Below are 11,300 nucleotides of genomic sequence, written 5' to 3' on the forward strand. Positions count from 1 at the left end.
AGATCTTACATTGTCATTATAGGTTTTTGTCTTTATACCCATCAAATAAAGGCAATTTGAACAAAATAAAAATAAAAAAATATAGGCAATTTGAAAATTGGTCAGTCAGGAAACTCTTAGACTTATATTGCCAAAGACAAGTCCACACACACCTAAAAATAAAGGTTCTTTACAATTTTGTGGGGGTGCCAGTCAAGTCTTACACCTATAGGGAGGGGGCTTGGTTTGGTCTTTGCGTTTAGAACACAACATTTGTTTCAAGCATGCCATGAGTAGAAAAGAAGGTGCTCGCTCATTGTGGGGCTTTTTTTGTTGTGCATTTCATACGTTTCTAACAAGTGGTAAACCAAAGTGTTATTGTACTTTTGACTAATTTTCAAACCAATAAGAATGAATAGTATATACAACGGGAGAAGACAAAATTATGAAAATTTAAGATGATTTTAGGATGATGACACTCACTAGGATGTGTTGCATTGGAACTTGTAGAAAATAAAATTAGAGTAATGCGTATGCTTTGGGTACGTATGTTTTGGGAGAGAGAGAGAGAGAGAGAGAGTGAGAGTGAGTGAATGCAAGGGGCCAAGCTGGAAGTGTGCACGTGTGCTGGTTGCATATGCGTATAGAAAAACACTAAGACATAGTAGTTTGTACAGCTTCGGTTGTGGTATGAGCTGGGCGAAAGGTTCAAAATCCCATGGGTATAAGAAGAGATACATTTAAAAGTAGGGGTAAAAGGAAAAAGGAAGCACGTTATGTGAAAACCCGGGCGGGGGGGGGGGGACAAGGGGTGACGTGGAGGAATAGTCAATTGTGGGGAAATGGGGGGGTCAGAGCGGTCAACGCAAAGGGGGCGCCGGGAAATTAAAAATAAAAGAACTTACCGGGCCCTGGAGGCTAGAGGCGGGCCTTGCAGAGCACAGAAAGGGGCAGGGAGAGGGGGGGAGATTCCGGCAGGCCGGCAGTGAGATAAGGGGTAAACGGGCTTATAGGGAAGAGGGTCATATGTGGGGGCGGGCGCACGGGCCGGAAGCATGCAAAAAGCAGATTTAGATCTTTCTTACGTTGGGAGAACCTTCAGATTTTACCGCAGAATCTATAGCTCTCATGTGAGCTCCTTCTTGCTTTCTTAACCATTGTTCGCTCCTTCCGCCATAGCCAAGCTCCTTCTTCCATAGCCAACCTCCAGCTTCTCCCTCCATAGCCACGCTCCGTTTCTCCCTCCATAGCCAACCTCCAGCCTCTCCCTGCATAGCCACGCTCAGATTCCTCCATAGCCACCCCCTCCAAGCCTCTCTCGCTCTCTCTCTCTCCCTCTCTCTCTCTCTCTCTCTCTCTCTCTGTACTCCATCTCTCCATTCCTTCCCCATACCCTACTGCTTCCTCTTCCTCCCTAGTACCCCCCTCCCTCATTCACCTTCCCACCTCCTCTCTTTCTCCCCTTTCCCTTCGAATCCTCCCTCTCACATCACCTTCCTCCTGCCTCTCCCCCCTTCTCCCTCCCCCTCGGCCTTCCTTGCTCTTCCCTCGACCCCCCACCTTCCTCTCCTATCACACCCGCCCGCTTGCCTCCCCTCCTCACATAGACTTCCCCCCTTCTCGACATCCAGCGTCCAGCTGCAGCGTGCAATCTTTACGTGCTCGCTCCATCCTCCCTGATTCACTTTCCTCTCCCCCCTTGTGATATCTTCGGCTTCCTCGCTTTCCTACACAAGCGACAGCTCTCTATTGTCTTAGGTTTTCTGCTTACTGCACGTAAGTCCTGACTGAATGCCGTTGCGATGGGGGGGAGGAGATTGGCAACCAGTACCGCCAAGTGTGGTTTGAAACCGAGAATACAATTGATGCGGTAAACTTGTGGAGGTCCTTCATCAGTCCACACAGCGTCAATGCCCTCTCATGTGGAGAGCTCCGTTAGGAAGTAGTCGTGACGTGCAAGCGGAGGCAATTAGATATGAATCGCTAGTTTAGCACCTTGATCGTGCATCCCTAAGAGAACCCTGCGTGAGATTCCGGCAGAAGCCTGATCATCACCGGGTGTCCACGCAGACATCGACTGAGTTTGTTTTCAAGTCGACTTAGGGAGGGTAACAACACACTCACACCTGCACAATGCTGCGAAAAGGCTTTTACACCGGAAGCAATTGTGCGGTGGAGTCCTCCGACCCCGATTTGTCACTCCAAATAAGCCCACCATGCAGTAGACCGGCATCCACTTCGGACCGGTCTGCTAATGGTGAGCAAGACGTGGGTTTCGACCTGTGGAGAAGATCGAGTAGCTCTCTCAGCGACAGCCCCAGCACGTCAAGCGGAGTGGTTGATCACAAAAGAATTGTGGGAGATGTGGCATCTACAGACCTTTGTTTAGCACGTCCTTCCTTCGATTCTTCCTTGCGGGACGTTGAGAGCGGACCTTCCATTGAGCATAATGAGCTGCAGAAAGCATCCGCAGCTGTCACAAGTCACTCTCGGCATGCCGATTTGCAGACTTTCAACGTTAGACGGAATGAAAGGTTCATAGATTTAGCAAACCAGAGATCAAGCTCCTCGACTGGGACAATAGAACCCGGATATTTCCGGGCACCATTTGCGTCTCCGGAGCTACACTCAACGTACACTGCTAGCCAGCACATGCCCAAAGAGCAATCAATCCATGCAGAATCGTCACGAGTGCCACAAACTGAGGATGCGGGAGTTTCAAGACTGTTACACGTAGAAAGCCGGTACGCTCGTCCAGAGATGAAGTTCCCTGTGTCCCTTGAGCTCGAATCTCAAAGACTCAGAAACATCAGCCGATTCATAGAAAGCACCTCTTGCACTGGAATGAGGCCAATGCCGAGCTCAGCTCACGAGGACCCGCACAGCAGTTTGCGATCAAGGTTTATGCCGAAGATCCCCACAAAAAGAAGCATGAGGGCACCGAGAATGAGATGGACCAGCACGCTGCATGCCCATTTCGTGCACGCCGTTGAGCTACTTGGCGGCCATGAAAGTATGACAGCTACATAAGCTTTTGGTGTGCTTCCATATTGCTTATAGAAAGTTGAATCCTCCAGAGAACCGCGCGACAATCTGTTTCGTATATTTTTGGTTTCATATATTCTCGTGCGGACTAGTTTTAAAAAAATGAAGTTGTAGAGAATGTGTTACGAAACCACCTGCCACTGTTGGAACTCAACTGCTGAAATCCGGCGCTAACGATTTCTTTGAGAACCGTAATAAGCAGAGAATGCCTTGTCTACACTTCATTCGTTGACAATAACACCCTCAACGTTGCACGCCGTTGATCTGTTAGTCGATGTCCTCAACGTCTCATCATTTTTCATTATAGGGTCCTTGTATTTCTTACTGCCTACACTTGCTCTAACATGGGTTTGTGCTTCTTTCAGAGGCAACACCAAAGTCGGTACTGGAGCTGATGAATGTGAAGGATCTCACTCTTGCCCATGTGAAGAGCCATCTACAGGTACGCCCTCCGCTTGATTTTCTCCAAATTTTCTGTTGTGGCATCGGGGGAAAAAAGTATTAGCAGTCACTACTTTCAATCATAGCCAATAGTACATGTCATGGTTGATAAATCGTTTGAGGGCAATGCTTAATCACTCTTCATAGTTTTAGATTTCTTTCTTAAAACTTGGTGACGGAGAGAAATAAACGGTACCTCGCTATAATCTGCGCAGGTGTGTGAAATAATTATACGATCAATGAGGCACTCTCTTATGTGCTAGGCTAGGCTTATTTAGCACGCTACAAAAAGATAATCTATAGACTATCTTGCGGGGGCTAGAGCTGGCCTTCTGTAGTTCTGATTTCAGCCGCTAATTTGACTACCCTACACGGGCATTGATGCAGATGTACAGGACAGTGAAAACAACAGACAAGCCCACTTATCCAGGTCAGCTGGAATAACCGTCTGCATTTCAATAACACAACTTTGATCAACATGTACAGCCACATAAATCATGTTTGTCCTTCCAATGTCACGAGAGTTGCTAACCTTCACAGAAACCACACAACTGAAAACATGGCACTGGCAGGGTCATTTCTTCGATATGTGGTTCCGTTGTAATACTAATAGTCTTCTTACATCACTTGAAGTAGATCTGACGTTCTCAGGGTCATGGCTTCGTGGACATTATCAGGGCAATCAGACATATTCGACGCTGCACCAAGCTTGCGAGCAGCAGAAAGCTTTGTAGGGCAACGAAATGGTGGCATACATTCAGACACAACATTCCCAATTAGCAGCGAGAGCCGAGCGGTTCTGGGTCTCCAACACAATGCCGCTGAGCAGCAGGAGTACTCATCCGGTTCAAATACTTGGAACAATCCGACCAGGTACAATTTGAAACGACCTTCAAGCTTATTATTTCGTTTAGACTTCAAAAGATTTCTCAACCGGTTAGACTTCAAGCTTATTATTTCGTTTCCTTAAGTGAGGTCGTTCCATGTAAAGTTTAGCGACCACCTATCAAATGGTAACACCTTTGTCGTATGATATGAAAGAACAAAGACGTTTCTTCCATCTTCCAAGCTCCCATGCTTCTTTTGACCTTAGTCTCTAGCACATTTCGTAGAGAAGAGTGGCTCTAAATTCCAACCTTAATCCCATTCTAAACCAATTGCGAATTATGTTCCTAATCGCTCCTTCCCGGAAATCCATTAATTAATTATTATATTGCTCCTCCCCCCCTCATTGAGTCTCAATTAAGCATTAATTCGCATATGTCTATGCTGCTCTCCTACCTCTTATCCGCGGTGAGCCCTCTCCTCTCCTTGCTCCTCTCTGCCTCTCCTCCCCTCCATCACTACGCCTGTTCCTCCCCTCTGCCTCTCGTCCTATAACTGCTTGAGAAGGGGCCACAAGCTGCAGATTTTGGAAGCAGCTAGAAGGATAGCCCGAGGATTTTCCAATACACCATGGCCACCCACCCGCTTCTCCAACATGTCACCCCCACTCATATACCAATTGCTTATATCACATCGACCGATTGTCATATCAACCTTAGCTTAAACGTTAATGTTTACAACCTCCCCTTGTCCCACAACTAATTAATTAATAGGGGTTTCTCTCGCTAGGGGTTCCTATTCATGGGCATTTATTAACTTTCTCACATCTTTGAGCCTTTGGATTTGGACCCCAAGATAGTCTTATCATATGTATGTTAGGCCTATTTTATAATGTCCTATGGGTATAGGATGGAAATTTAGAACAAGTTAGATGATGATACACCTATCCATTCATAGTGTATCTTCCACTCATGCTTGAGGGGCGCACTACTAGAAAAGATTGCATACGATACAGTTAAGGGAAATATTTAATCCTGTATTTACATACGAGTCCTACATTCTTTTTTCTTTTTGTAAATTTTTACTTTTTGAATTAGAGAACCCTTCGACTCTATGTTTTTTTTATTTTACTAGATTAAAAATCCCATGTCATTTGGTGATATATTTCTAAGTGCAACCATTGGCCACTCATGTGCTAAGGCACATCTTTCAGTCTATTATTGGGGCAGAATAACATGCTTTGAGCTTTGGCCTATAGACAGCCATACTCAACATAGAAACGAGAGAACCCACAATATGTAATGTCTTTGGATTCAAATCTATGCTATTTCACTTGCATAAGCTATATAGAGAGACTAGAGGCTTGGAGCAACAACTTATTTGGTAAGGATAGCCATAGGAATTAGTCAACATTAGCCCAAAATCTCATGTAGCCATATCACATGTATAAGGATGTTAAAGCCCCTTAATGGGATACCTTACACCATTTCGACATGAAGCTAGATGGATGAATGTGTAAGAAAATAAATATCATTTCAATATTCACATTAAATTATATAAAAAGTATCTTTATAAATTTATAAAACGCTGAAGTTCATGGAAAAATAGAGATATATGATCTTTATGTACATTATAAGCCACCCTTATACCATTTTCATCATATTTTATAAGAAATGAAGTGAATTCTTGTAAATGTATATGTATTATTGTGCAAAAAAGGCTCCACTATTGAGCTAAAATGAAATACCTTAGTAATAAATTTTTGCATGATATATTATTAGCCAAGCTGATGAAAACATGCTTTGGTTACATTATACTAGAATTATCTAAGGCTTTTGAGATAATTGTGACTTATTAAGGGGCTAGATAAGATGGGGTTTACAGACCTTTGTCTCATCATCATCTCTAAGACTTCTAAAACTATACAAATAAGGATGCACATGAGATATATTTACTTTTGAGTGGCTTTCATTAGGATGAAGTGAGTATTGGGTGTGTAAGGCTACATTTAATGTAAAAATATTCAAAGACTAAGATTGTTAGCAACTAGAGAAGCTTGAAAGAGATACGTTACTAAATGCTTATTGGGAGCATTCTTGTTTCTTTCAACCATACTAGACTACTCTTGTTGACTTCTTTGTAATACATAAATATTGAAGTCTTTGCTTGTAAGCTTAAAGAATGAAACAAAGTATGCATTTCACAATGTCACATATACAAAATATTATGTTTATTTGCACTTGAAGATAAATTCTGTGTATAAATAAGAAGCTTAAAGTCAACCATACAAACTTGTGTGCATATTTCACACGGATAACTTACTATGCACAATTATTAAGAAAACTAACTCTTCATTGAAAGGAGAACTTAAAAGGATAAAGTATGTACATGTGAATAAAAATCTCATAGTCAACCATACCAAGTGTATGTTTTGCATAAAGAAATTGTGCATGCGCAATTATCAAGAATACTAACTCTTCATTGAGGAAGCATTTGAGAAACAAAACTGCATAGGCTTTTGTGTCAACCACATTGACTTCAAAGACATTATAGAGTTGTTTACATTATATAACAATAATTTCGAAGTATCCAAGGGGCAAGTTTGGAGGTATTGTGAGGAGAAGTCTATCACATGCACACAACTCTAGAAAACTAAATATATATTTATAGAGGAGCAGGACGTGAGGCAATCTCCTAGATTGTTATGTTCTCACGTGTGCATCGTTAAATAAATGATATACTTCTATGCTTACATCACACCTGTCAAATGTATTGAATAAATGGAAGTTCCACACTTCATTTCGATAATGTTCTAAGTTTCAAGAGTATCATTATTATAGAGTTGTCTTAGATATTCTTTAGAGTTTCTTCTTGGCTTATAAATGCTAATGGAGGATCTCGAGGTTTACACCCCTTTCCTTTTTTATGATGTTGAGGCCATTATTATCCTTTAATAACATTATTAACATGCATAGCATGCAAATAGTGTTTGGATGGTGGAGGTTTGTCCTTTTCATTATTCCATCTTGGGAAAGAGGATGGTGGAATTCAAGGCAAAAATTAGGAATTGTTAATACTTATTCACACAACTCTTAATTAGATTAATTCATTTTCTTCATCTAAACAACTCCAAGACTAGTGGCTCTATACGCATGGTGGCTACACTCATAATAATTGCTTTGTAATATCTTCTAAAACCTTGGAGTATTGGACTCGAATTGATAAGCATTTAGCTTTGCTCAAATGTTGAAGATCCAACTAGTGTTGAAAGTGGATATCTTGCTCTTGCATACATTAAGGATTGGTTTTCGAGGTCAACTCTTTTGTGTCATGTAGGAAAAAGCCATCTACGAAAGATGTGTAGTCATCATCATTAAGAGTCAAAATTATCATCTAACGATGTTTACTTGGTGAGATTTGAAGTGCTTTATAGTCTATATTTCATGGTATTTCAGTGGGTCTGATTCTACAAAATTATTTTACATTAGTGTAATCATTAAGAGCTTACCCCATAGCAAACCTAGAATGAGAGTTTTCATTCAACTATCATAGCATAGAATTGATGTAGTGCTCCCCTAAACTAGAGAAAGAAAATCTTGTTCAAAAAATTTCTTCCGAAGACTCCTTAATCTACAACAAACTTGGGTTTATGCTATGAAATGATGTATTGGGGAAAGACTATAGAGGGGCCTAATTGATGGATATTTTAATGAGCAGCCGGCCATGAACAAATATCACATATTTCAATTCAAAAAGCTACCTTCTCCCCTCATGCAACCTTTCATGAGCATCATGGGTCAATACATGTGTCAAGTATAGTATTCACATGACATGGGTCAATACATGGGTCAAGCATGATATTCACATGATGAGGGGTAAACAATATTTGCAGCAATTATAATATGAGGGGAGAACATGATTGCACAATTATGATGGGGAATGCATTGCTGTGAGAGAGAGAGAGTGTGTGTGTGTGTGTGTGTATGTGTGTGTATGAGAGAGAGAGAGAGAGAGAAGAGGGGGGGGACAATTCGACCAACGGTTGCTTGTTTGATTTCTCGTGTGTTTAGCTTTTAACTCTTTATTTGCTTTGTTTTTTTTTTTCAATTCACATGTGGGTAAAGACACTCGGGACAACTCTTTGCTACAATTTTGACTCCGTTATCATATCTACTGACCGATATTATATTTGTCACGTTTGCAGGTTTCGTTATCATATCTACTGACCGATATTATATTTGTCACGTTTGCAGGTTTACCTCGCTATCCGCAGAGTCGTCGGCCTCAGAGCGTTCATGTGCACCACAGCAACGTCGCACAAACAAATTGTTCCAGGTAAGAGACTAGCGCTTCTGATTCGGTCGGAGGAACTTTGTGTACTGTCTTAGAGTGCGTACGTCTATCTCCCTTTGGATGTAAAGGCTACCATGCACTATGTTGTTGCATATTGGACCGCAAAAGAAACAAAATGCTTTCTATTCTGCCACTTGGATGTAAAGGCTACTGCACAATAGTGTTGTTTCAAATTGAGTAAAATTATTTCTATGCCGTAAATAGAGGAGATGCTTAACGGCAAGAATGAGCTTTGTTGCTGTTTTGCAACGGATTAAAAGTTTCACAGACCATGCCATAATCGTGACTAATCCGTAGCCTCTTCCGGAACTATTGTTTGTTTCAGGATTTCATGTGTCGGAAGGAGCAACACATAAATTCGTTCCCATTGAGCTATGATATCAGCATGCAAAGTCATGAACCATACATCAACACATCAACGCTCTCCCAGTTGGTGGCCTCGCAGCGAGCACACATGGTTTCTAAGTTGCCTAGTTTGGAATTTACTCTAGGTAGGCCTGGCTGGCATGTTGGAGAACATCAAGATGGACCAAAGGAGCTCCCACTTCTAAAGTGCTAAGCTCAGATTGTGAGTTGGACAGTTGTAGCCACCGGATGGTACTTCTCTTATGTTACCCTCTCCTTTGGAATTAAAGGAAGGCGAGAAATCATCAATAGGAAGATACTTATCTTTCAAGAATATGATATGTCGTACCATTGGAAAGCTCAATCACACAAGTAGGATTTCTAGTGGAGTATGTACTCTACGATCATGTTTAAGTATGGATATGTTTGATAATGTTACATGGATTTAGATTTATTTTTTCTGCTTAAAAGTGAATATTCAGAGAGGCAACTCCATGTGCTAGCAAAGTGCGGGAGGCCTTGTTTATAGATAGCTTGGTCTAATTACTTGTGGGGAGAAGGAGGAATCAAGACAAGATGCATCTAACATTAATGGGCGAATAAAAAATTTGGGAATGACTCATGATGGATGCATTATTAAGGATAAGAACCTTCAAACTAGGAACTTCATTAGGATGGGCTGCGTGAGTAATTTTTAGTAAAAGACTTTTTTATGTCTCTTCTTCACTACATTGCATGCAAGCATTATGCATCATCTATTTCAACTGTGTGAAATTTAAACGAATTTGTAGACCACCGTTTAATGATTCCATGAGCTCCAAGGGACTTTGTTATGCTTTGGGAAGTCATCCAAGCAAGATTTATTCTTGGCATTATGAACTTCAAGGGATTCCTTTGAGGTATTGATAGCATCTAATTAAGCTCACTTAGATGTAAGAGTTTCAAGGTAAGATTATTCATGCTTTTGTGTGGTAAGAGTTTAAAGGGATTATTTTTCCATACACAACATCCAGCCTCTCATACTTAAGATGTATTTCCTCTCATACTTAAGATGTATTCTATCCTCTATTCCACAACCATTGTCTCAATATAATTCAAGTAACCTATGCTCTTTAAGCTAGGATTAATAAAGGAGGGTCAACTACTACTTTTGTGATATAGGTGAGAGGTAGAGGGTAGACATATTGAAGGCAAAGTCAAAACATATGTGAAGCTATTTTAGTATTCAAGGGAGCAACTAATGCAAGGTGCAATCTATGACCATCTCTCTCTCTCTCTCTCTCTCTCGCTCTCTCTTACATAACTAGATCTTAATGTGAAAGACCTTGCACTTGTTGCATGGTTTTTTAATGTATCTCTACTCTCGCAAGTCCCACATGTCTATTCATTTCAACGCCCTAAATCCATAGATTCTTACCCAACTCGCTAAGTCACATACCAAGAAAAAAAAATTGTCCGTACATATCTAAGGTTTTGAACATCCCTTGGTAAGTCTATAGACCTATGTTGAATCAATGAAATTTCCCGCATCAAGAGTCTAACAAGTTGGTTAAATTTGAAGCTTAGAAGAATCCATCTAGGTGGGCTTAGTAGTATCACACAAAATTTCTAAAATTAGACCATATACGAGACCATATAGAAATATAATAACAAGTAAAGGACCTTGAACAAGCATGAATACATTACTCTCCTTGGCAACCTCCTTTCTATAATATAAATCAAGTATTATGTGTTTGCTTTAGCATGAACTATGAGATCTAGGTCTAGTAACTTTCAACAACAAAAACCATTAACGTTGTTGCTACCTCCAACTCATGTTAATTCTTCTTAGTTACAAATCAATATATTTTTAGCTCTTTTATCACTTCAGCATACATGATAATATTCTAGCATTATCGCTATCTTATTCATTCCATTTGAGTTTTGTTAATTATCTTCCATGTTTTAAAATCTCAATCTATTACATATTTTAAATAATTTTATTCAGAATTTATTTTTTGGTAAAGAATATTTCACTTTTTATTTAGTGTGCCCTTATACATTAATCTTCTTTAATATGTAACATTTTCCCTATTTTTGAATTAAACAAGTAATGTAGAATCTGATAGTTATTAGAATATATAGCACATATTCTAGAAAAAGCCGTGCAACCAAATAATATAAAGCTATATCTTGGAAGAAAATCCATGACCATTTACAAAATGGGATTTGCAAATTGGTGTCTTCATGGAAAAATTCCTAATTAATTATGTACTTTTGAAGGGTGAAGGGCTACAAGACTCATGGGCATGTACATCAAATTTTGAAACTAT

At 40.4% G+C, this 11,300-nt stretch overlaps 1 protein-coding gene across 1 annotated transcript; it reads left to right on the plus strand.

Moving 5' to 3' along the window:
- Positions 1-1,149: 1,149 nt before the first annotated feature.
- On the plus strand, positions 1,150-9,579 carry LOC147887822 (uncharacterized). The gene is made up of 6 exons (XM_087393855.1): positions 1,150-2,992; positions 3,390-3,466; positions 3,853-3,895; positions 4,143-4,338; positions 8,544-8,625; positions 8,969-9,579. Exons 1-6 carry the CDS (start codon positions 2,113-2,115, stop codon positions 9,200-9,202), a joined length of 1,512 nt encoding a protein of 503 aa, XP_087249981.1. The 5' UTR covers positions 1,150-2,112; the 3' UTR covers positions 9,203-9,579.
- The last annotated feature ends 1,721 nt before the right edge of the window (positions 9,580-11,300 follow it).

Source organism: Dipteris shenzhenensis, chromosome 22 (assembly GCF_047967505.1).
Source record: "Dipteris shenzhenensis isolate YYH24624 ecotype China chromosome 22, Dip_SZ_1.0, whole genome shotgun sequence".
NCBI lineage: Eukaryota > Viridiplantae > Streptophyta > Polypodiopsida > Gleicheniales > Dipteridaceae > Dipteris > Dipteris shenzhenensis.

Excerpts from the sequence above, each read along its gene's own strand:
- LOC147887822 (XM_087393855.1), top strand. The coding sequence starts at position 2,113 with ATGCTGCGAAAAGGCTTTTACACCGGAAGCAATTGTGCGGTGGAGTCC. Across the intron at positions 3,896-4,142 it reads AGACAAGCCCACTTATCCAG|GGCAATCAGACATATTCGAC; the intron begins GTCAGCTGGAAT and ends GGACATTATCAG. Across the intron at positions 8,626-8,968 it reads GCACAAACAAATTGTTCCAG|GATTTCATGTGTCGGAAGGA; the intron begins GTAAGAGACTAG and ends TGTTTGTTTCAG.